This window comes from Herpailurus yagouaroundi, unplaced genomic scaffold (assembly GCF_014898765.1).
Source record: "Herpailurus yagouaroundi ecotype Mexico unplaced genomic scaffold, PumYag 141, whole genome shotgun sequence".
NCBI classification, from domain to species: domain Eukaryota; kingdom Metazoa; phylum Chordata; class Mammalia; order Carnivora; family Felidae; genus Herpailurus; species Herpailurus yagouaroundi.
This window is the reverse complement of record NW_024412396.1, coordinates 49,485,809-49,511,965: the sequence shown is the minus strand read 5'-3', so window position 1 is coordinate 49,511,965 and position 26,157 is coordinate 49,485,809. Positions and strand designations below refer to the sequence as shown.

General features: G+C 49.0%; 1 protein-coding gene and 1 long non-coding RNA gene across 3 annotated transcripts in view; both read right to left on the bottom strand.

The window, feature by feature from the left end:
- LOC121032072 (uncharacterized) overlaps positions 1–11,057 on the bottom strand; it is a 15,616-nt gene extending 4,559 nt beyond the window's left edge. Inside the window, exons 1-2 of one of the 2 annotated variants that reach the window (XR_005791061.1) lie at positions 11,031–11,057; positions 9,156–9,364 (exon numbers count right to left, since the gene is read on the bottom strand). This is a non-coding gene — a long non-coding RNA (uncharacterized LOC121032072). Of the gene's footprint in view, positions 1–9,155; positions 9,365–9,471; positions 9,582–11,030 lie in introns of those variants that run through there. The other variant, XR_005791060.1, reaches the window with a different exon arrangement.
- Positions 11,058–20,625: 9,568 nt separating this feature from the next.
- FOS (Fos proto-oncogene, AP-1 transcription factor subunit) lies at positions 20,626–24,059 on the bottom strand. Its single transcript, XM_040477746.1, has 4 exons — positions 23,743–24,059; positions 22,720–22,974; positions 22,197–22,304; positions 20,626–22,072 (listed from the first exon to the last, which is right to left on the bottom strand). The coding sequence occupies exons 1-4, from the start codon at positions 23,881–23,883 to the stop codon at positions 21,431–21,433; spliced, it is 1,146 nt and encodes a 381-aa protein (XP_040333680.1). The 5' UTR covers positions 23,884–24,059; the 3' UTR covers positions 20,626–21,430.
- Between the last annotated feature and the right edge of the window lie 2,098 nt (positions 24,060–26,157).

Sequence of the window (26,157 nt, the reverse complement as noted above, 5' to 3'; positions counted from 1 at the left end):
AAAAAAAAAAAAAAAGAAAAGAAAAAGAAAAAGCGCTCCTGGAGAGGGAGTAGACATTTTCATGTTCTACTTCTGAGATTCCCTAAGACTCCCTCTCATCCACTGGCCTCTGTGTGTTGTTGTTGTTGTTTTGTTTTGTTTTGTTTTGTTTTCTTGTTTTAAAGAACTCTGTGATCTACTTCAATTCATGTTTTGCCAAGAAAGCTAACACAGCTGCAAATCCTCTCTGCCCTGAAAGCCTTCCAGCCTTTCAGCCTTTCCAGAGGCCTCTTTGCTCGCTCAGTGGCCACTTCCCTCCCTCCCGGGCTGGCCAGCCTCTCTGAGCCCACTGTTCCCCAGGCCGCCCACCAGCTCCTGTGACAAGGCACTACTCTGGAAGTGGCCGTGCCTTCTCTGTGGGTTTCCATTACTTGGAGAAGCGCAGCCCCCTTGGGCACCCCAGCCCCCCTCCTTAGGCTTCCCCCTCAGAAAACTGGCTCAGCTGCCGGCTGGTAAACTGGCTGGCTATCACCATGACAACAGCCTGGCCCAGAGCCTGGATGACGCCAGGCCTGACTCCCCTCCCAGCCTCACCCAAATCTGTTTGTTCAAGTTCCAGCTGCTTTTGTTGGGCTCCGTTTTGCTTGTCAGTTTGAGGCAGCTCCGCTGCTGATTGGCTGCAGGGGCTGGGCTTAGCATCCCTGGGATACTAACCGGGTAGTCAGCTCCCTGCCTGGGCAGGGATTTCCTGGCACCCTGGGGTATTTCCCCATCACAGTAACAAGATCTAGAAGAGCCTTTCATGCAGGACAGAGCCCATAGGAAGCTGAGGCATCAGATAATCCATTAATGCTCTGATCCCTCTGATGACTTCAATCAAGGACACTCTCGCCAGCCCACTGTTGGCTCTGAGATGCCACACTCATGACTAAAAGCCAGCCTGGGGCGCCTGGGTGGCGCAGTTGGTTAAGCGTCCGACTTCAGCCAGGTCACGATCTCGCGGTCCGGGAGTTCGAGCCCCGCGTCAGGCTCTGGGCTGACAGCTCAGAGCCTGGAGCCTGTTTCCGATTCTGTGTCTCCCTCTCTCTCTGCCCCTCCCCCGTTCATGCTCTGTCTCTGTCTGTCCCATAAATAAATAAAAAAGGTTGAAAAAAAAAATTTAAAAAAATAAATAAAAAAAATAAAAGCCAGCCTGTTGTTTGATAAAACTAAAGAAGCAATACACCATGTTGATGGAACCGTCCAGCTGTGGATTAACATCAAAAATAAATAAAACCAGGAAGAAGAAACACTTAGGTGGATTTTTGAGGAACAGTTTAAGTGAATATGGCAATAGACATCCAAGTGGATTTTCAAATCATCACTTGGGGGTGACTTTGCTTTTATTATTTGGATAACTACAGAAGCAGGAATCTGGAACATTGTTGGTGACTAATTTGAAAACACACCTGTAGCCTTTTGTCATTTCATCAGGTTTTTATCTCCCAAATAACTCAGTTTAATAACTTGCTTGGCCTCCGGGGCTCCTGAGTTTACCCCCAGATTATCTGGTTTGTGACATAAAAGGTGCTTCTCGTGTGTCGCCCTTTGCAGCTGTGTTTCAGGGCAACCTCAGCTCCTCATCTGTAAAATGGGAGTAAATTATGCCAACCCGCCAGGCTATAGAGCTACTTAGCTTGGCTTAGTCTTGGTACTTACTGAGCTTTTTTTTTTTTAACGTTTTTATTTATTTATTTATTTATTTTTGAGACAGGGAGAGACAGAGAATGAACGGGGGAGGGTCAGAGAGAGAGAGGGAGACACAGAATCTGAAACAGGCTCCAGGCTCCGAGCTGTCAGCACAGAGCCCGACGCGGGGCTCGAACTCACGGACCGTGAGGTCACGACCTGAGCCGAAGTCGGACGCTTAACCGACTGAGCCACCCAGGCGCCCCCTTACTGAGCTATTATCGTCATCATTAACTCCCACCAATGCCTGTTTCCTGAGGATCCTGACACTCTTTATAAAAATTACATCATCGATCCAACAAATATTTAACAAATATTTACTAAGTCTCAATTGGCCAGGCACTTTGCCAGCCACTAGCGATAAAATGATAGACAGACACAGCTCCAGCCCCTTGGTAGTAGCTTCTGGACTAGTGGGGGAGACAGACATTAGTCAAATAACCACACAAAATGTAAAATTACATCTGTGGCATGTGAGTGAAGCCATCTTAGACACTCCAGACCAGCCCATCTCCCAGTTGAATACCACACAGGACATCAGTCTTTGCCATATTGAGCAGAAGAATGTCCTGGCCAATGCCTCTCTTAATTCCTAACTCACAAAATCATGAGATACAATAAACTGGTTGCTGTTTTAAGCTCTGTTCTCCCCCCCAAATAATTACATCTGTATTAAGTGCCTAAAGCATTAAGAGAATGTGAAATAGAGAAAATAAACTACATTTTGGCCACTTTTCCTAGTTAGAAAACAAGAGTTAACATAAGAATTTAGAATGATTTGATCACCTAAGTCCCAGAGTGTAAAGCAAAGCCCAGAGATGCAAATGCTCAATCCCCCAACCCCGCAGAAAGAGCCTGGGGTTTCCTTACACTAACACTTGTTTGCTGAACAGCGCCCTCTTCTGGCCTGGAGCCCTTTCTCCTGAAGCAGCTACTTCCTACTTGCTGCTTTTAAAGGGATTTGTAGAATATGATGTCCACTCCTTCCTCAAAGGTGTGCTGAGCGCCCAGGCCCTGGGAATACAGCCTGATCAGACACAGGCTCCCCACCCTTACGGAGCTGACAGTCTTTTGAACTTCCTGACATCTCTGAAGAGTGTAGGGCAAACTTCAGAACGCCTACTTGTTGGATAAGAAACTGAGTCGGGGACGGCAGATAAAGCTTTGCTACACTGTTGATGATTTAGGACTAGATTTTAGGGTGCAAGGATGCACCCTGCAAGGGTGCAAACCTCCCACCGAACGTTAGATTGAGCCCAATTTCCGCAGGCTCGGTAGCCACACTCTGCCTCATCACCCTCTACTTCTTGAGTTCCCTCCTGCTTGGGAAATCTCTTCATGGTCCCCGAACCAGGGGACCCCACGTCTACACCGCTGTGGCCTCAGGTGCCTTTTCCTGCCACTTCATCTCTGCTATGGTTTCCCCAAAGCCAGCCTCAAGTCTCCATCTTCCCAAAGACCCTCCAGCCCTCCCTGACATCTTGCCCCTTAGTGCCCCCACTACTGTAACATACATTTAGGAACAGGCACCCAGGCAGACATCTCGATGTATATACCTTGTCCCATCGAAAGCACAGCCTTTGGAGGGATCAGACAGACCCGGAGTTCAGATCTGCCACCTACTAGACTGTGACGTGAGGAAAATTTCGTCACCTTCTCCTACGCAACCAGGCTGTTCTGAAACTTACATATGTTTCGAGCACTTGGCACATAGTAAACACTCAGCTTGTATGTCTAAGTCCTTTAACGTGTCCAATCTGGTCACCTCCTTAAAAAGCATTACGACCCTCGAGGCATCTTCTACAGCCTTGGGCGCGTGTAGAGAGATATATAAACTGGGCACTGTGTGGAGAACAGGGCTGATACAGAAGGCATGGTGCCTAAGGCCCACAATATTTTCACAAATCCATAGACATGATTTTATTTCCCTTAAAACTCAGGAGAAAAAAATTAACTTTTATATCAAAAAATGACACTACGTTATATATGTTAACCTATTTGTCTTCATACCAATGCAGTCATAAAATATAATTTTCAATTAATTTTTATAGAGGAAGGAGCCCACAAAGGCCAAAGAGTCTAGGGCCCATCAAAGTCATTATGCAGCCCTGATTCTGAAGAAAGTCCTCTGCTATTTAAAAAAAAAAAAAAGAAAGAAAAAGTGGGAAAAGCAAACAGTGGCAAAAGAAGAAAATCGCTCACTAGCTGAGTGTAAGGGTCTCTCCAGCCCTAACATTCTTCAATTCAGAGAATTCCTTTTGCCTCAGCATGGCAGGATCCTGTACAGAGTGCATTCTTAAGAGTAAATTTCCTAACGCTTTCAGAATCTGTGAGTCCATCCACTTTCAGCAGAAGATCTTGTCCCCCAAGAATTTGGTGTGCCTTATAAAATCCATGTATGCGCGCTTTATCTACTTGGTCAAGGATTGCCATGCCCTCCGGTAGCCGACAGAGGGCGCAGCGACTCAATCTTCAGCGTGGGTATCACAGCCAGCAAGGGGAATAGAAAGCCTTGCTGTTCAACAATTGGGGCCTGACATGGGAGATTGTTAGAGATTCAGTATCTTGGACCTGACCCTAGGGAGGATCCTAGACACCTGCGATCAAAATTCACATGTTAAGAAGATCCCTGGGTAGGGGCGCCTGGGTGGCTCAGTCGGTCAAGCATCTGACTTCAGCTCAGGTCATGATCTTATGGTTGGTAAGTTTGAGCCCCGTATGGGGCTCTGTGCTGATGGCTCAGAGCCTGAAACGTGCTTCGGATTCTGTGTCTCCCTCTCTCTCTGCCCCTCCCCACTCGCGCTCTGTCCTTGTCTCTCTCGCTCTCTCAAAAATAAACATTCAAAAAAATTATAAAAATTATATATACAAACATTAAGGTTTAAGAAGCACTGATTTAAAGCTTCTAGCCTGAGAAAGGGAAGCCCACTTCCTCAACACAAAGAAGGTTGGGAGAGGAACTGGCCAAGGCATCCCTTGCAGCCCCCAAATCTCCTATTCTTTCAGCCAATCAGCCAGCATCAATCAAGATGGGACTGAAGCCACAGGAGGGATGTAAAAGCATTCTATAGGTCACAAAGCAACTAGCTTCATCTTCTTCCATTTCAATAAGTACTTACTGAGTGCCTACCATGTCCTGGGCATCGAGATACAATAGTGAGCAAAAAACAGACCCTGTTCCTACCCTTGGGGGGCTCTCAGCCTAGCGGGGACACCAAGGATGAATTGTCACACACACGACTACAAACCTTGATGTGGTTGCCACGTGGGTGCAGAGGGCCATGAGACAGTCACAGGAGGGAGGGGAGCCGGTTTATACCAAATGGTCAGGGAAGGCCTCTCTGAGAAAGTGAACTATAAGCTTGAAAGCTGATGATGCCTAAGCCAGGGAAAGAGTAGGAGCTCCTGGCAGGCGGAAGAGAATGTACAGAGGTCACGCAACAGGGAGGAACGTGGAGCATTCAAGGAACTGAAAGAAGGAACTGGCATGGAGTGAGGCAACAGGGAGGGGGGCAGAAAGCAGCCTGATGGGGCCAGAAGCAGAGGACACAGGCTCCGCACACACACACGCGCACACACACACACACACACACACACACTGCAAAGCGACTGGCCCACGGCCCTGTTTTGGAGGGTCCCTGCTGCAAACATCCATGCGAACAACTCACCCCTGCCCACTGAGTCCCATTCTCCGCGACGGCTCACTCTCTCCTCTGCTAACCTCTCCTCACCCTCCCCACCACCAGCCATCTCTCTGTTACCTGTCTGCTTCTACCCTTCCCGCTCCAGCGTCTCCACCATTTACCATTTAAACCTGATTGAGTTCTCCCCCAACTTGCCCGGGCAGCCAGACCCCAATTTCAGGACAACTCCTTCCCCTGAAGGAAAGACAATCCCTGAATCAGAAGCTACAAGTTCACTGAAGGCTCCGTGTATGGAGGGATCATCATGTGCCATGCCAGCCACCATTTTATACACTTTTTCATCCGATCCTTACAACCCGCCTTCACTAGATAGCTGCTATCATTCCAGCTTTGCAGTTGAGGACATTAAAGCAGTTCTGAAAGGGGGCGCCTGGGTGGCTCAGTCGGTTAAGTGTCCGACTTCGGCTCAGGTCATGATCTCTGGGTCCGTGGGTTCGAGCCCCTCCTAGGGTGCTGTGCTGACAGCTCAGAGCCTGGAGCCTGCTGCGGATTCTGTGTCTCCCTCTCTCTCTCTGCCCCTCCCCCACTCATGCTCTGTCTCTCTCTCTCCCCCCGTCGAAAATAAATAAACATTAAAAAAAATAAAAAAGAAATAGCCCAAAGGTTATATTTCAACAATGCAGAATTATTTAAATTGCTGGACGTTTATAACCAGAATCCTACGTAACCAGCTATTTAATTTGATCACATAGAAAAATATGTTCATGATCTATGGTGTAGAAAAAGCAGATTACAAAACATTATTACAGCGTGATCCTATTTTCATAAAAACCACAGCATAGAAACTACAAGGTATAAAAGTAGAGTGTATAGGAAAAGTACGATCAAAAGTAATGACGGTTGTTATCTCTGTGATGAGACTACAGGTGATTTTTTATTTTCCTTATTTTGATTGTCTGAATTTTTAAAGGTTTCGCCACAAGCATCTATTTCTTTTCGAAAGAGAGGAAAAGCAATAAAAGAAAAATGAAAAAACTCAGGAGGCGTTTGAGCCTTCCCATTTATTATCTATTTAAAAACAAACATATTGCTCTGCTGGGAACATTTAAAAAAACATGTTTTCTTCTCACAAAAACAAAAACAAAAAATCAGAGAGAACAAACAAGCAAAAGGAGAGAAACACATTCCCTCCTCCCCACAGACACCCAATACCAGCACCTTCGTGACTCTTCCTAAGTCCCGGTTTTTTGCAGACAGTAAAACAAAAACAAAAACAAAAAAAAAAAAACGTTCTGCTCTAGACGCCAGTCCCTGGGGCCCACCCTGTTCCCAGCGTGAGTTTGGAATGGGGCTTACAGATTCCTCCGAGATACCAAACAGCCCCTAAGGTGGATTTGTCCAGGTCTCAGACCGCATCTGGGATTCCAGAATAGCAACTCACTCAGTGCGGACCCTGCTGTTGGGGATCACACAATTCCTCGTGGGTCACAGGCGACAAGAGCCATCAAGTGTGAGGACCACAAGAGTGATTCCCAGCATGTTTGCAATTGCAACACCCTATCATTACTGGATTTTGCAACCATCCTTCCCCTTGGAAGAGAACTCAAAGGAATACAAACAGCATTTGCATATTCCATTTAGTACTTTTCCACACATGCAGCTGAAGGGAAGTAAGGTTAATCTGGCTTTAAGACTATCACAGCCCTCCTTCCCCCCCACCCCTTGGAGAACTGCTGGCAATCAATCCCAGTGTCTTTGGACAGGTTTGGGAATGACAGCTCTGAGGAGCTGTGCGGACAGGTTCTGCCACGAGGGAAGCCACACCAGGCCGGGGAGCCCAGGTCGCAGGGCAGGATGTCTCTGGGCCATTCCCACACATACACACTCCACAACAATAGGTTTCTAAGGCCCACCCTGCCCACACCCTCTCTTATTAAAGTCCCTCCTCCTGGGAAGGGGAGCAGGATGGCCCTACAGCTGCTGGCGCCTAGGCCCACTGGGTCCACACCCTCGGCGCAGCCCTCGGGCACAAAGTGTTCCTAGAGCTGATGTGCAAGTCAAACCATTCCTGGATTCTTCAGAGGCTGCGACAGCCAATCATGGCCCAGGCCCAAGGCCTCCCCTCCCACCCCAAGCTCCACGATTGAGCTGGTGTCACTACTGCTGTTCCATATGCTCTTCCTTGAAACTTCAGAGATTTTGGAGACCCTATTCATACACATACACACACACACACACACACACACACACACACACACACACATACACACATACATATATATATATATATATATACATATGTATATATGTGTATATATATATATACATATGGCTCCTCTCATCAATAATAACTATAGGGGTGCCTGAGTGGCTCAGTCGGTTAAGCGTCCAACTTTGGCTCAGGTCATGATCTCTCGGTTCGTGAGTTCAAGCCCCGCGTTGGGCTCTGGGCTGACAGCTCAGTCCGGAGCCTGCTTTGGATTCTGTGTCTCCCCCTCTCTCTGCCCCTCCCCTGCTCGCACACTGTTTCTCTCTCTCTCAAAAATAAACAAACGTCTAAAAGAATTTCTAATAATAACCATAGCTTCTCTTTACTAAGCTCCTTCTATGATAGGCATCTTGCAAACATGCAATGCACGCAGCAGTCTTTTGAGGTAGACACAATTATTCTCATTTTCGCAGATGAGAAAACTGAGGCTCCAAGAGAGTCGAGTGATCTGCCCAATGTCACACAACTGCTAACAGAGACAAGAGTCAACCCAGACCTGCCTGACCCCAAAGCTCATGCGCTGTCCTGGAAGGCTAATGCAGAGGGGAACAGAGAGATCATATAATATTCCCCATCCCATTTACAAGACATTTAAGATGGAAAATTCATTTACAAACTGTTAACTAGCACTTATGTGCCAGGAGCTTTGGAAATATCAACTCAGTTTATCCTCATCGTATTGCTAGGAGATGGGTACTTATTTTTACAGATGGGAAACTGACACACGGAGAGGGGAGTACACTTGCCTAAGGCTGCACAGCAGATGGTAGAGACTGGGTATAAACCTGGCCCTAGAGCCCCTGTGCTGCCTCTCTGAGCCCAGGAGCAGAGGCCCTTCCCTCCTAATTCTTCGTCCTTTGGCCTTTCCACATCACCACTCTCCTCTCTCTGAGAGTCCACTTCAAACTTTCTCATCCCTCTCTGGGTGGTGATGGTGTTCTCTTGTGAAATTGCTTGGTGAACTACTTATTGTGCAAGGCTTTATTTGATTAGGTCACTATCTAGATTCCTCCAAAGAACTAACAGTTCTAGAAGGTTTGTCGAAGCAAAGGCTTAGCGTTGTTTTGGGTTTTTGGTTTTGTTTTGTTTTGTTTTGAATGTAGAGATTAATCAATTAATTTATCATTTAGTCAACAAGGGCTTACTGGGAGCAGTTTCTGTCCCCAGCCCTGTACGGGGCAATACGGAGTCTAAGAACACAAAGACACACAAAGCATGGCTCCCACCCTCAAGAAAACAAGGCTAATGACATCATATATAAGTGTGCACTCAGTGCGCTGGGTCTGTATACACCCGCATTCAGAAGATACCTAGGAGACGAAAGTCAGAGAAGTTGCGATGAAGCAGGTGGAACTTGAAATAGGGATCGAAAAAATAGGGGCAGGGTTTGGATAGCAAGAAGAAAAATACAGTCCAGGCAAGAGAAAGAATGCACCAGATCCTCAGAAATAAACTAGAAAGAGAAAAGGCTGGGGTTATTTTTTTGTTCCTGCCAAATTTTTCTATTTCTATCAGAGTGAACAAAGAGCAAATACCTCCTCTAGCCTCTACCGTGACAGGGCTTCTGGAATCGGAGAAGGGCGCTGTGCCTCATATGTCCACCAGGGGGCAGAGCTGCCGCTTCTGCCGCTATAGCTCCGAGTACAATCAGAGGTGAAGGATTCCAGATTTCTCAAATCAGCAGGATGACTGAGGCCAGCGGTGGGCACCAATCTTCTTAGTCTGAGCTGCCTTCATACACAGTCTGGAAGTGAGGGAAGAAATAGAATGTAGAATGTAGGAGGAATTGGTCGAGATTGAAAGGGGAGAGAGAGAGAGACATTGAAGAGGCATTCCCCTACAGAATCTAACCTTTATGTACCATGAAAAGACCTTCCAAGGGCTGAAAGGGGTTCCCATGGGTTCAGGCTACATGCCTTCTGCTGTCGTCTTAGCTGAGAAAAGTTTAATGCAAGGCTTGGGTCACTATTAAAAAAATAACTAACGGCTAGTCTAAGCTTGGTTTCAGGACAGCCAAGTCACGTTCTCTGGACAAGAGAAGCCATTCCAACCATTGTAAGGAGGAACGCTTGTGGCTTGGGAAGTACACACGTCCCGGCCACCACCACAGGCCCTGGTGTCAGGCTGTGGCTGCGTGAAGCAGCAGGTGTGCCAGCCACTGCTATCGGTTAGGAGGCCTGAGGTCAGTACTTAGCTTTACTGCACGCCCCCTCATCTGAGCCGGGCAACAGGGTCCTGAAGCCACAAGAGCACACAGGCGGTTAGAGGTGAGATGGAAGCCAGAAATCCTAGCCTTTATCTGTCTCTAACTAGCTGTGCAAGTTTGGGTGGACGAACCAACTTCTCGAGAGCCCGAGTTTCCGCATGTGTGAAATAGAAGGGCTGAATGGCGGGGGGGGGGGGGGGGGGGGGGACGGGGGTGCTTTCCTGCTCTGAAATTCTGGAAAACACACAGTCCTCTGGTCAGAAAACCCGGGGGACTGGTGGGGGGTGGGGGGCGCGACTGAGCAGCTTGAAGAGTTAGCCCCTTGCCAAGCAGTCCAGTCCCCAGCAGTGGCCTCTGCGGCACTGCCCGCCCCACCCCCGCCCGCAGGGCCCGGCGATATACACCCACGGCTCCCTCGGAGACTTCTGGAATCTCACTGGATTCCTCCCAGGAATGCTTATTGCCCTTTACATCTGCAAATCGCTTTACATCAGCAGCCCTGCTGCGCGATTATTAATCATCGCAATATTCTTCCTTCCGCCTGGAAGAGGAATTGCAGGGATCCGGATTTATGAAGGTGAAATCCGAAGGTAATTTGCCTAGGATTCATTCAATAATCAGGTAACTATTTTAATTAAGCGCCTCATACGAGCAAGGCGCAAAGAGCCACACAAATCCAGTTACCATTGGGATCAAAATTGCAGGGGTCCTCAGCGGGCTTCACTGACATTCCAATTATGTCATGGGGATAGGGAGTAGTTCCAAGGTGAGGGACGGTATTCCCTCACAAGCCTGATTGATACTGCTGCAAATATTACGATCACACCCCCCCCCCCACTCACCCCCACAGTTCATTTTACCACGCCGAGTAAAGAGAAGCGACCTTCCCAAGGTCACTTATCCCCCAAGGGGCAACACTGACCCAGAACCTCTGGCTACAAAGCTTTCCACTGCGCCATGGGCGAGAATTTTAAGTTCGACCCTATAAAATATAAAATAGAGTTAGGCGAGGGATGGCTGTTTCCATGATTTCCGGCACAGAGTGAGAAAATCGTGATCCGAGCTCACCCACCCGGGACAGATGAGACAGCCCCAAATTTTGTCTGCAGCCTCAAAGAGTCAAGTAATGTTTACAGACCTCAGAGCTCATCCGATCACCCACGCCCTCTCTAGGGGTCCCTAACGCCTCCGCCCCTTGCCTCACCTCGGGTCTGCGGGAAGGGGCGGGAGGGGGGGCGCGTGACACAGAGCCGCTGCCAGCACCCTGCGGGGGCGTGGCCGGGAACAGGGGGCGGGGCGAGGCGGGAGTCCGGTTCCCAGCCTCCTCCCGACGGGCGGCTCGCGGGCTGCGCCAAATATGGGCAGAACGGAAGCGGCGGACAGACGTCACGGCGCCGGGTGGGGGCCGCGCTGCGGGGCCTGTGACGGGAGGCGCTGACGGCGCCTACGTGTCACCATGGAAACCAAACAGTAAATAGAGGACTCGCGAGCTCCTGGCACGGCTTGACCCTGCGACCTGGCCAGAAGCAAAGGACCGGAAGCTGGGACGGGCCGGGACAAACGTGGGCCTGGCAGACGCGGGCAGAGGAGGGGACGCCGAGAGAGCACCCTCTCGGGAAGCCAGCTATCCCGCAGCCCAGGATCCAGCAGGGGTGGGTCTAGAATAGAAAGAAGCCCTTCTGGACCAGAAGAAGGCTTCCTGTCCTTTTTGAAGGGCTTCTATTGGCCTGCAAGGTTGTTGGGGATATTGGTTTCGTTTTGTCTTTTCTTACTAGCGGCTAAGAATTCAGGGATCGGAGCCACATTCCCCGGCTCGGATACCAGCTCTGCCACTCCACTCGGATGATCTCGAGGAAACCGCAGTCATTCTGTGCCCCAGATTATTTTGTCTGTAAGATGAATAGCAAGACTTACCTGCTAAGGTTGTATTAACGAGTTAATGTAGATACTAGTATGTGGCAGTGTGTGTTTGGAAGAATCTGGCCCGTGGTGAGCCAAATCAGTGCTAGCTATTTTTATTCCTAAGCAGCAAAACAGTAGCTTACCAAGTATTAGGCAACTACTCAATCACAATATTGTTGTAATGTTTTGTTTTCTTGATCGTTTTTCAGTTTTAAAATGAATAATTGTAAAGGAATTTTCCACTTTAAAGCTAATATTAAAATTTAGTGAAGTATTGCCTGTATTAACTGAAATGTATATTTACCAAATAAAAATATCACACCTCTGTTTGCACCGCCTCACAGTATTAGATTTTAAACGCAAAAACTCCACACGGTCATAAATAAGAACAGAACTGAAGTCACTCAAGTTCGATTTCTCATTCACTGTTGTCCGTGTTTATTTCAAATCTATTTAAACACAGTGCTGTGTACCACCATAGGTTGGAGATGTGCATTGCACCCAAAACAGTTTCAAATGACTCTGAACCATTACAAATGTACTCTTGAGATGGAGGCATATAGCTAAGTCCACGTGTTGGGGACCAACTATTGGTATAACTGAGAGTTTCCTTCCATGTGGCATACAATGCATTAAAGGATCAGTGATTTTAAAAATGAAGCTTACATACACATTACGAAAAGTTGACAGTAATCCCAGCAACCGTTTACAACTCAAAGCAACAAGAGACGTTCTTTTCAGGAAATACTTTGTCACACCTAAAGTTGACAGTTCATGGCATTAATAAAAAAGCAGACCACCTTTAGTTGGTTTTATTAGTTTTACATTCTCAGCACATAATGTGACCTCTTGTGGATGAGAGGCCCTTGGTTGACGCCCCCCCCCCCCAGTAATTCCTACCTCCTGGTGTCCATGCCTTTGTGTAATTCCCTCCCCTTGGGTGCAGGTGGAACCCAAGACTTGCCTCTAAGCAATAGAATATGGCAAAGGCGATGGGATGTTACTCCTGTGATAAATAATCTGCAATATTTATATATTCACCTGTATCTATTTCTATATAAAGGAGATATATACATCCATTTTACCAGCACACACTAGTAGGTTCTCCCGGCAGGCTTGCCAAAGTGGGCAACCATGTTGAGAACGCAGCCTCTGTGATCTGAGGATGGCCAGAGGCCAGCTCAAAACAGCCAGCAGAAGGTCAGGCCTTAGTTACAAAATCATGAGGAAATAAAGTCTGCAACAACCAGAATGAGTTCAGAAGCAGCCTCTTCTCCCTTCAACCATCCGGCTGAAAACTCAGCTCAGCTGACACCTTGACTGCAGCTTTATGAGACCATGGACAGAGGACGGAGCTTACCCATGCAGTCCACAGAAACGAAGAAATACGTGTGGCTTCTGGCTGCTAAATTTGCGATAATTTGTTGTGCAGACACAGAACCCTAATCCGCCTGCTTTGCCCGCCCACACAGCTCCCACCTCGCCGTTGTGGTGTAGCACCTAGCACTACATACACTTCTCTGGCCTTCCATCCTAAATGGTGGGGTATGGGCCCCTGCAGTGCATTTCCACCGTGGTCACCTGATGTCGTCAGAGTCTTGAAGCTGGAAAGGGAGCTCCGAGATTTTTGAAATCCGCTCCTGATGGAGTAATCTCAGAGGGGCTAGAGGCTCACCCTAAGTCACATAAGTACATATTATTTTAAGTTTACTTATCTTGAGGTAGAGAGAGAGAGCACAAGCAGGAGAGGGGCAGAGGGAGAGGGAGAGAGAGAATCCCACACAGGTTCCGCACAGCCAGCACAGGAGCCCAATGTGGGGCTCGAGCACACAAACTGTGAGATCATGACCTGAGCCTAAATCAAGAGTCAGGCGCTTAACCGACTGAGCCACCCAGGAGCCCCATAAGTACCTACTTAGGAGCAGATTTTAACATTCTAGCAAAACAGTTCAGCACGTCAGACTTCATAGTCACAAAGAGCTCATTTCAAATCTCTGATCTGCTACTTCATAAGTGTGTGACCTTGGGCAATGTGATATTTTTTTAGCTCATTTTCCTCATCTGTAAGATGAAGATCCTAATAATATCTGCATCATCGGGCTGTGGTGCGGACTTAACGAGAGCATCCATTCAACAAAATAATTATTGTATGCCCAGTATGGGCCAGTTACTAGAGGTAAAATGCTTAGCGAAGCGAATACAGTCCCTGATTTAGCATTGCCTGTGAAGTGCATAGCACAGCCTGGCATATAACAAGCACATGTGAAATGTTAGCCATTATCACTATTATATCCTAGGGTTCCAGGTCCAATCCCAACCACGTGCCTCCAGACGAGCTCCATAAGCTCACATCATAGAACATCTATTGTATAAGTGAACTGCCTACATCACCCTCCCCCGCCCCCGCCCCCGGGTATCCCACAGGCTTGGCAAACTCCACATGTCCAACATGGAACCTACTTTCTCATTCCCCAAACCTACTCTTCTTCCTGAGGTCACAGTCACACAGCCTCCATGTATGTCGAGCCCGGTGAACCTGGGAGTGACTGGGATTCCTCTCCCTCCTTCACCTCCCACATCCACTCAGTCACCAGGTCCCAACAGTCCTACCCCCTAATTACCTCTAGTTCCCTCTGCATTCCCACCACCACTGCCCCGGTCCAGCCTACACACAACTGAAGCAAGTAAATACCAGGCTTTTCATGATCTGGCCACAGTTACCTCTTCCTGACCTATCTCCAGCCCCCTCCGCTTTGATGCTGCAATATTAATGTAAACAAAATCAAATGCACTTCGGGGATGCTCTATAATCACATCCCCCTCCATTCCTTCCCCCCCACCCACCCATATTTTATAGTCCAGCAAAAGCAAGTGTGTTGTTTCAGGAGTGTGTGCCTTTACGGGGATATCCCTCTGCTTCCTGAAATCCCTCCACCGGCCACTCGCTCATCTGGCAAACTCCATCCATCTTCAAAGCCCAGCTCAGGGATCACTGGCTCGGAGACGCCCCCAGATAGAGTTCATCACTCCCTCTTCTGCACAACAGTTGCATCTGATGTTTTCACCGTTACGGTGTATTATGATGCACATGTTCATGTGTCTTTCTCCCTTACTAGACCATGAACTCTTTGAGTACAGGCCTATGCCTTTCTCATATCTGAAACCAGCACCTGATAAATCATAGACATCCAGAAACTTTTTATTGAATTAAATGAAGCCCATGCTTGCCCGAGAGGGTAAATATTTTCTCCCCTGACCCCCATCTCCCTTAATTATAGAGATAATAAATAATAGCAAACACTTCTATACTGTAACAGGCACCCAATACATACTAACTTTTTTTAAGACTTGCAACAACCCCAAGAGGTAAGGTACAATTATCCCCCTTTTACTTAAACTAAGGTGCAGAAAGGTGAAGTAACTGGCCCAAGGTCAAGGAGCCAGGATTCAAACCTGAGTCATTGCTCTGAACCACTCTGCTATATTGGATCCAATTCCTCAAATCCAAATTCACTTATATTGTTTTGGTAATTACAGCTGTGATGAGAGTCTCGTAGTTGATCAAAAGCCTGCAAATCAATCATTGCTTCCGTAGATCTGACTGCACACTGTTCCCCCAAAGTAAACATGGCGGCCTTCTGCTCCTCATCCTTTGACAAGACCTCCTTCTGAGGCCCTGCTCCTAATGTAACCATCGATCAAACCCCTCCGGATTCTTATTCTAATCAACTGATTGGACCAAGCAAAGCGCTGCCTTCTAAGTGTGAGCCGAAAGTAAAAAGGGCTTATTAGTCAAGAAGAACCGATGGCCATCAAGCCAGGCAGCCTCCTTGGGACAGTGGCCAAGAACCCTTTCTGCCCTTGGGCAAAGGAAAGGCAACTTAGTGAATGAGTGTGTGGAGTCATTGAAATGAATTGCTTTGAACTAAACCCAGTTTATGCTTCTGTCGCTTTCTCCTGTGTGCAAAGAAAGTAGCCATCTATCCAGCCAGTGTCCTTCAGGGATTTTGAACTCATTCATCAGGATTCAATACACTCTATTACCAACTGCTTTTCCTCAGATCTGGGCATATTCTTGATGATTATGATGATATGATGATAAATGATGATTATGATGATAAGATTGATATCAGTAATGATAGTAATAACAGCTAGCCCTTACTCTTCTATTCTTTTTTTTTATTTAATGTTTTTCTTTATTTTTGAGGGAGAGAGAGAGCAAGCAGGGGAGGGGCAGAGAGAGGGGGACAGAGGACCCAAAGCGGGCTCCGCACTGACAGCAGTAAGCCCAACGTGGGGCTTGAACCCACGAACCCCCAGCTCATGACCTGAACCAAAGTCAGAAGTTCAACTGACTGAGCTACCCAGGTGCCCAGTCTTCTATTTTAATGCAAACTAAATTGTAGGTTTTATAATTTAGCATACCAGTTTGTAGGCACTCCAAATGGATTTGTGTGATAGTCTAAAATTTCATGTGGGGGCGCCTGGGTGGCTCAGATGGTTAAGCTTCTGACTCTTGGTATCAGCTCAGGTCATGATCTCACAGCTCCTGGGTTTGAGCCCCACCTTGGGCTCTGTGCTGGCAGTGCAGAGCCTGCTTGGGATTCTCTCTCTCTCCCTCTCTCTCTCTCTTTCTCTCTCTCTCTGCCTCCTACTCTCTTTCTCTCTCTCTGTCTCTCAAAATAAATAAATAAATAAACTTTAAAAAATAAAATAAAATTTCGTAAGAATAAGGGTGAAAACCATAATTTTGTTTGTTTCTTTGAAGATGGTTATACCAGGGTGCCTGGGTGGCTCAGTGGGTTGAGCATCCGACTTTGGCTCAGGTCATGATCTCTAGGTTCGTGAGTTCGAGCCTCACATCAGGCTCTGTACTGACAGCTCAGAGCCTGGAGCCTGCTTCGGATTCTGTGTCTCCCTCTGTCTCTGCCCCTTCCTCACTTGTGCTCTGTCTCTCTCTGTCTCTCAAAAATAAAGCGTCGAAGATGGTTATGCCTATATTTACCATACGTCCATTCTTCATTTGATGTTGAAACATTTCTCAATTTGTAAATTTGTCTCGAAGTGTCACTGACCTGCAGTATGCTTGTATTTTGGGGACCTCTTAAAATTCTTTCCCACTCTAGCTAGTGCCCTACCTTAATACTGTAGAACCCTTGACAGGAATTTTTTTAAACAAAAGAAATGCTTTTCTATCCAGGAAGAAGTCCGTGAGGTACACAGCTTTATCTTCACTTTTAAATTCTACTTATCTCCCTTTAGATTAATTTTGTAAATTTCACCTGCCTTCATTTATTCATCCATCTTCATTCATTTAACAAGCATTCGAGTGCCTAATAGATACTGGGGAAACAGAAGTGATCAAGACAGAAGAGATCCCTGCTCACATGGAACTTACAATGCAGTGGTGAAGAAGGGCCGAAACTCATTAAAAAGGAAAAGAAAACATAAATTAGATGTTGCGGACGGTGACATGTGCTATGGAGAAACAAAGCAGGATGATAAGACAGAGTCATGGAGAGGAAATGTGTGCATAAATCACTTCAGATAGAATGATATGGGAAGGGCTCTTGAAGGAGGTATCCTTTGAGCTGAATCCTGAATGACAGGAAGGAGCCAACCTGGGGAAAGAGGCCCAGACAGAGAGACAGCAAGTGCCCTGCAGCACGATCAAGCCTGCTGTGTGTCTGGAATGGAAGGAAGGCTGGTGAGCAGGGGCTGTAGGGGAAAAGGACAAGATGGGGATGTGGAGGAGACATGTTCTTCCCCTACAGTCAGCATGGGACTGACAGCTCCTTCATGTGAATAGCAAAACAGCACACCTTAAAGCGATCTGATGTTCAGCATTCAAATGATCCTCAATTCTCATTTGTTTTTTGATTATTTGACTACTCTGTGCTTCGAGGAAGCCTCAGACACAGTTTAAAGGTTGATTTTTTGTTTTGTTTTAGATTTTTTTTTGTTTGAAAAACACTGAAACTTCAGGTGCTCTCCTAAGAGTAATCATCCGAGAATTTTTACTTTGCCTCAGTCTCGCTTCTGTCCTTTAACTAAAGATGGCGTAATTGATTTGCTTTCATTCACACCTAGAAAGTTGCTGTTGCGGGGCACCTGGGTGGCGCAGTCGGTTAAGCGTCCGACTTCAGCCAGGTCACGATCTCGCGGTCCGTGAGTTCGAGCCCCGCGTCGGGCTCTGGGCTGATGGCTCAGAGCCTGGAGCCTGTTTCTGATTCTGTGTCTCCCTCTCTCTCTGCCCCTCCCCCGTTCATGCTCTGTCTCTCTCTGTCCCAAAAAAATAAATAAACATTAAAAAAAAAATTTTTTTTTAAAAAAAGAAAGTTGCTGTTGATACAAAATTATTGTTCTTAGAACAAATGGCTAAATGCTACCTTTTAATTTTAGTAATTGAGCAAGATGCAGGGATGTGCAAAGACAGTACAGAATCTATAATCCACCATTATATAGAGATAAATATTTTTTCTTCTATTCTTTTTTTATCTAAAATTAATTTGGAGCTGGAAACCCAATGGCAGGGTGCTCACTTTGAAATTGAATTGGGCAGAGGTCAGAGGAGCCAAGGATAGAAGTGGGGTATGTGTTTGAAGCCAGACATAAAAGATGTGAAATCCCCATTGCTTAATATCATAGAAGGGTCTGGAATAGGAGAATTTAGAGAATATGTGTGGAATGTACTTCTGCTCATGGAAATAGTGCAGAATGTCTGCATTCAGCCACCAGGCCGATATTTATTATCCCTGTACTAAACCCCAGACACTGAGACAGGTCTGGGGATCCATTGATGAGCCAAACCAGACATGTTCCCCCATAAGAAAATGACCCTCCCATCCTCATTCCCATCCCCTTCTATCATATGTGTATCTTTTGTATATTGTGGGATAGTTGTTTTGTTGAGACCAGTGTGAGGTCGTATCTTGTGGGTAGAGATCAGTCTTTCCCAAAAAGAAGTCGACATTCCTAGTATCCATCATCCATGGGAATTGTTGAATCCTGAGTCAGGAAAGGAAGATTTGGAAAGAGCCCTTTGGCTGAAAGAGAGGGAATTCCTTTCTTCTCTTGATCCCATGAGAATAGTCTGCAGGGAGCTGGGTGAGATGTCAACCCTATGGAGGATACTCTGTCCTCCGAGAAGCCTGGTAAGGGATTCCTTGTGTGCAAGTACCTCTCCCTGGACCTGTAATGCGGTCTTGTCGATGAAGCAACCTGTTCTTCGCTGGGTCATGGTGAAATAGAAGAATGGTCTGTGTCTGGGCATAGGATAAGGCTGTCAAAGGGAAAGCAATGTTCTTTCTCTATAGTCAGCGTGGGACTGACAGGGGTCATTAGCCAGGTCCTGGGGGAGCAGTTCAGTGTCCAAAGCTGAGGTCCAGCCACCCTTCTCCACCTGGGAAATCTCCTTCTGTGGGTTGTTATTCCTGTATGCGAAAGCAGGGGAGGGGGGTGGCTAGCTTCTTTACAGGGTATCTCACCTTGTTATTTCAGATCTGGGTGTTAATTACAGTAATTTTGTAATTAGTCTAGGCTGCATTTAAAGGCTACAGAAAATTTACCCTCTGAACAGCAAATAGGGAGTCTAAAGCCTCTTTCATCACTGCAAGACAGGCAAAAGTAATATGCAGTCGTATGCGATCTATCAGTGTTCTCAAGAGCCTAAAGCAAGTGGGTTTCGAATGTCAATTATTCTGTAGGCACAGGGAGACCGTAGGTGAGAACATCAACCTCAATGGAACTGTCATTTTCAATTAAAACTTTCAACTTGACTGAGTGTGACACCCCATAACCACCCAGTGATTTTCATTATCACCAAAGCATGGGGAGGCTGGCACCGAAGCTCCCCTTCCACAGAGCAGGTGTGGGGAAGCATGGCCTCTGGCTTCCACACATGGTACCGGCCTGGTATCTGAGAACAGGGTGGGGAAGGGCCCCGGCTCTTTTCTTTGTGGTTTGTGCATGTGCGTGTCAGGGCCCCATTACTAGAGGTGTCCCAGACAAAGGTCATGTTCTTCTTAAAGATTCTAAGTTAAAGCTTATTCAGAGTCATGTTGACTTCTCCTTAATGAGCTGTTATGTAACTTTTTATTTACCGACTGATCAACCATTATTTGAACTGTTCAAGATCTCTTGCAAATTCTCAGGGCCAGTTTTCTCTTCCCCCAGTGTAAACAGAATGGCAGGCTTATGATGTTAAAAGAAATGTCAGCAATTACAATGCATTTATTACCGAGGGATAGGACAGTAGCCCTCCTTTCCTTGTGAGAATAAAAATAGCCCAACTAAATGTATGCTCGAGTTAAGGCCTGAGTTTTGTTTCTTTGTTTTAGACCAGATATTAAGAGGCAGCTCAGCCTTAGGGATAGGATAAGGTATGAGGAAGTTAAGATTCGATCTCACTGGTGGAACACTGAGAAAGGCATGCATTCTAAACTTTCAATTTGCTCACCTTGAAGGTGAGATCAACCCCTCACGTAATTTTGAGGGAATAAAAAGTTAAAGTGGTTTGTGCAAAGCTCAATTCTGTTTGCTTAAAAGGATTCCTTTAAGATCAAGACCTTTCGGTTTAATATTGGCACAATTAGATTTCAATATTTCCCCCTTGGACTTCCAAAACAGAGAAAGAGGCAGGAAGACGCGTTCCCTCAAAAGCTATATAGTACAGTCGGTTGCTACCCCAGAATCTGCTAGGGAATCTTAGCCTCCCCAGATGAACCCATATTTGTGAAATATTCCCAACATCAGCTTTAGAGTTTCCTTTTCCTTTTCAATAAGGGATCAAACGAAGGGGCGTGTCCCCCTCCAGGAGCTACCCTTCTTGACAAACTGGTCTCTGATACCTTTCAGGATCTTAAACAAAACTTCCAGAATAAAGAGCACAAGTTTGGTCGCATTCAACTTAAATGCTTTTATTGACAATGTCTTTGAACAATAAGCAAACAATGCTTAAATTTTTCATTCAAATTCACTTTCCACATGTCAAAAGACCTCAAGGTAGAAAAAAATAAAATAAAAATATAAATATCTGAGAATCCATCTTAATAAATAAATTAAAAACACAATAAAACGTTTTCATGGAAAACTGTTAATGTCAGAACATTCAGACCACCTCAACAATGCATGATCAGTAACGTTACGATGAACATTGATGTTGAAGAAAAAACTACAGTACATGGATATAGCTATTTATTTCTATCTACCAGAAAATAAAGTCATATCTTTTCTTAGTTTAATATTGGTCATTGCTAATCAGAACACACTATTGCCGGAACACAGTACTTATTGTTAAAATCAGCTGCACTAGATACAATTCGAAAATATCCAGCACCAGGTTAATTCCAATAATGAACCCAATAGATTAGTTAATGCTATGAGAAGACTAAAGAGAAAGAGATAAGAGACACAGACCCAGGCCTGGCTCAACATGCTACTAACTACCAGCTCTCAGATGTGTCACTGGGAACAATACACACTCCATGCGTTTTGCTACATCTCCGGAAGAGGTAAGGACTTGAGTCCACACGTGGATGCTTTCAAGTCCTTGAGGCCCACAGCCTGGTGTGTTTCACGCACAGATAAGGTCCTCCCTAGGTCTACGGGAACCCTCGAGGGAAGACGTGTTTCTCCTCTCTGTAATGCACCAACTCGGGCAGCGGCGCTCGTGGGTGCCTGCTGCCTCCCCTCCCCGCCTGCTCACAGGGCCAGCAGCGTGGGTGAGCTGAGCGAGTCAGAGGAGGGTTCGTTGCTGCTGCTGCCCTTGCGGTGAGCAGCCCCACAGCTGGGGAAGGAGTCAGCCTCAGGGTAGGTGAAGACGAAGGAAGACGTATAAGTAGTGCAGCTAGGAGTACAGGTGACCACCGGGGTGCACAGAGGCTCCAGCTCTGTGGCCATGGGCCCCATCCCCAGGGAGCCACCATGCAGGGGCTCCCAGTCTGCTGCATAGAAGGAACCAGACAGGTCCATGTCTGGCACAGAGCGGGCGGTCTCGGAGCCGCTGGGCCTGGACGATGCTGGGAACAGGAAGTCATCAAAGGGCTCGGCCTTCAGCTCCATGCTGCTGATGCTCTTGACCGGCTCCACGGAGGGCTTGGGCTCAGGATCATTGAGGAGGGGCAGGGTGAAAGCCTCCTCCGACTCGGGGGTGGCAGCTTCCGGCAGGCCCCCGCTCAGATCTAGGGAAGCCACAGACATCTCTTCCGGGAAGCCCAGGTCATCGGGGATCTTGCAGGCGGGTCGGTGAGCTGCCAGGATGAACTCTAGTTTTTCCTTCTCCTTCAGCAGGTTGGCAATCTCAGTCTGCAAAGCAGACTTCTCATCTTCTAGTTGGTCTGTCTCCTGCACACAGAGGGATAAAGCAAAGCATAAGACACAGGCTTACTCAAGCTCCCCTATACCCAGTCGCCAACTTGCTCCCAAAGTTTGAAAAAGGAGTGACCCGCCCCCCCCAGGATCTACCCACCGCTTGCAGCGTATCCGTGAGCTCCCGCCTCCGGTTCCGGCACTTGGCTGCAGCCATCTTATTCCTTTCCCTTCGGATTCTCCTTTTCTCTTCTTCTTCTGGGGACAACTAGAAAAATAATTTTCAGAAAGGCCAACAGTCAGTGACAAGGTCTGCCATCAGCTCTGTTCGGCCACCCCAGGGAAACTGGCCCTGGGCGCTTCTCAGCTTCCTGGCACCTCGGCTGGGAAGCCATTTCCAACCTGCCGTTGTGGGCTAGGTGTGACTGGCATTTAAAATCAGGACAAAGAGCCCGGTTCAAAAGCAGGAGGTAGGAACCTATTAGGGAAGAAACTATTGCAGTACTTCTTGGGGCAGGGCTACCAGAGTCTGGCTTGGGGTGGAGATGGCTTGGAGCCAGGGGTCCCCGTTCAGGATGCGCGGTGAATTGCATCGGTGGCTTCGCCCTATCTACTGTGCTCCGGGTCTCCACCCACGCCAACCCATGCCCCCTGCTGAGAGAAGGCGCAGAAGAACTCCTCACCTGTTCCACTTTGCCCCTCCTGCCAATGCTCTGAGCTCGGCCTCCTGCGGTCACGGTCTTCACGACTCCAGCCCTGGAGTAAGCCCCGGCGGAGGGGGCGGGGACTCCATAGGGGTGGGGGGCTCTGGTCTGAGAAGGAGCCACGGAGGAGACCAGGGTGGGCTGCACCAGCCACTGCAGGTCCGGGCTGGTGGAGATGGCAGTCACCGTTGGGATAAAGTTGGCGCTGGAGACGGCCAGATCCGTGCAGAAGTCCTAGAACGAAGACAGGAGGGGAGAGCTGACGTGAGTGAGCAGGTTCCGGACACCGGTGGCGACAGCCGAGTTTCCAGTGCCGCATGCAGCAGGGAGAGGGAGGGAGAAGCGTGCCCTGGACTGCTCTCGTCTTTTTATATGCCCCTCATCTTGGATGGAAGGTCTCCCCGTTTCCTCCCAAGAAATCCGCAACGCAGTGCCCTTCTCCTCCACCCTGCTGCTGCGTCCCCGTTATCCCTTCGGCATCACCCGCTTGAAAGGGGGTTTGTTATAAATATCCCTGACGTCTGCGCTGACGCAGGCGCCGCTCCGGAGTCTCCTGAATGAACTCGCTTTTTATCAATGAAACTGCCTTACACACCCGCCTGCTTCGCCCTCCTCCCCCGCCCCTCCTCCCTGCTCCAGGCAGCTAGGGGAGGGGGAATCGCCGCTTTTTGCCGCCTCCCGGAGGAGCCAGGATCGAGTTCGCGAATCTTTGCTTGGGACCTGTTTGCCCCAGCTCATGTCAGAGACCAGTCAGAGAGCGCGGTCCCAGGGCAACTCAGGATGAGCCTGCCGCGGGAGAGGAGGACCGATTCTTACTATGACAAGCGTGCGTGCACTCGGAACAAGTCCGGGGCTCTCCGAGATAGGGCTGCTCCGGCCGGGGCAGCCTTCCTCCCCGGCCCAAGGGGTCCCCGACTCGTCTCCCCGAGCGTCCCGCCCCCCGTGTCTCCTCCCTGGTGACCCCGAGCCCCGGGCGCCGCGGCGGCGCGAAGCCAGCCTCACCTGCGCATTGACAGGAGAGCCCATGCTGGAGAAGGAGTCGGCCGGTGAGTGGTAGTAGGAGAGATTGTCCCCGGCCGGGGAGGCGCTGCTGCAGCGGGAGGAGGACGCCTCGTAGTCGGCGTTGAAGCCAGAGAACATCATGGTCGCGGTGAGTCTAGGCCCGGGCGAGGGGCTGAGGGGCAAAGGCAGGTAGGAGCTGTGGGGCAGAGCTGGGTAGGAGCGCGGTCACTGCTCGTTCGCTGCGCCGCCGCCGCCGCCGGCTCTGTCTCGACTTCTGGGCTGCTCGCTGCAGATGCGGTTGGAGTACGAGGCGCCGCAGCCACTGCTTTTATAACAGCATTCTATGAATGAGCAGCCACACGTCATGGGCGCGACCATCGCGGCGCTGGGGGGGTGGCGAGCGGACTTGGACACCTCTGCTGCCTCCTTGCCGCCTCCGCCGCCCTCGCAGCCTCCCGTCTCCCGTCTTGGTGCGTTTCCTTATCTCCTCAATGCTTAGCAATCTAGGACTTAGGGGTCTCACGGACCCCCTAAGATGAGGGACTCCGGGGATAGCTCCCCCCACGACCGCAGGGAACGGCCGTGGAAACCTGCTGACGCAGATGTCCTAATATGGACATCCTGTGTAAGGGGAGGGGGGATGGATTGACGGGAACTGCTCGCGGGCTGCAGCCAACACCAAGGGTGCAGCGCGGGGGGAGGCGGGGGCCGCGGTCGGGGGAGGGGAGGCGGGAAAGGCGAGGAACGCGAGCGAACATTCGCACCTGGTTCAATGCGGACCCTTGTTCCCGGAGCGGAGTTGGGGGATGGGGTGGAAGCGACTTTTTACCAGTATACGGAACCCCGGAAACGTGCTGGGGCTAAGGTAAAGGAGAAACAGGTACAGAACCCGAGGGCTTAAGCCTCGGCCCCCGAAGGAATGCGCCACCCCCCCCCCCCCAGCACCACGACATTCCAAATTCTAGCCCTAATTCAGTGCAAACTGTGGAAGCAGACCCTTAAGCCCCCACTCTCGAGCAATACTAGGACTGTTACTGCATTTGGAAGCAGAAAGTCCGGAGATCCAAAATAAGGGACTACGATAACCTACTTTACCTACGATGCTGGGCATTTTGATTTTAATTTTTTGTTTGTTTTTAAGGAAAAAAACCATTTTTTTTTTCTTGGCCATACTTAAGGATGTTAGTGTTACTGTCAAATCTCTGAGACACTAGCCAGTAAACATTGTGCAGAACCTCCACGCAAGGATGTCTGATGGGTTCGTTTGCCTCCTTCTGAGCTGGGGCCCGAGGAATGGGGTGGGGGTGGGGGGATGTTATGTGGGCAAGGTGGTCAGTTGGGAGTACCGGGTGGAGAGAGCTCTTGGGGGAGCGCAAGTCCAAGCTGGGGAGTCAGATGTGGTTCGGTTCCCCCAGGAAGCTGTGCTTACTGGGAGCCCACAAGCGGGTGATTTTCCAGCGAGGACTTGGAGGGGGGAGCATCGGGCACGCTGGAAGGACCGTGGCCAGCAGCGCCCAGGCCGGGGACCTCGGCCACTGGGACCTAAGACGCGGCCCCGTGGCCTGGAAAACGGGGTTGGGGCGCCTAGATGCTCGGGAGTGCGTTGCGCCCCCTGACGCCCCCAACCTCCTGCTCCGCTGCAAAGGACAGCTGGGGTCACATTGCCCCTGGTTGGGTCCCAGCGCGCCGGCCACCTCCGGGACGCGAAGCCGCAGATCCCAGCAGAGCCTCTGTGTCCCTTCCCCCACTCTTCGGGCCAGGGGCTCGCGGAAAGGGGCGAGGCGGGATCAGGGCAGCGGGCGGATCCCTCGGGGAGCGCGGGGAGCCGGACCGCCGACCTGCCTCCAGCCGCCGCACCCCGGAGCCAGGCGATCCTGCTATAGATAGTAACAGGGAAGCGGCTGTTTACAGCAACACTGCGCCGCCAGGGCTGTCTCCAGGCGACGCCGCGCGGCCGGGCGCGCCGTCGGCCGGGCCAGGCCGCCCTCCCTACTCGCTCCCCCGGGGCCTCGGCCTCCCCGGCCCGGCTGCGGCCACTCCCGCCGCCTGACATCATCCTCCGGGTCCTGGGACTGCGGGCGGCTCGCGCGCCGCGGTGCGCTAACCTCCATTCTTAGAGATGAGAACCCGGCGGGAGCTGGGAGGGCAGGGAGGCGGGGATTCGTGGAACTGGGCCACTTGCTATTTTTTGCATTCCCTGTCACAGGCAGAGGTGAAAACAGAATTTCATCATTGTATGGCACTGGTTTATGTTGGTGGGAATTTCGGCGCCCCCCAACCTCCGCACTAAAAAAAGGAGAGCGAGAAGGAAAAACATAATACATAAACACAGACTTCTCCGAGCTGCCTTGAATCGTAAAACAATTATCCGGCCTTCAGTTCTCCTAATTCTATCATCTGTCAGGCTACTTCACT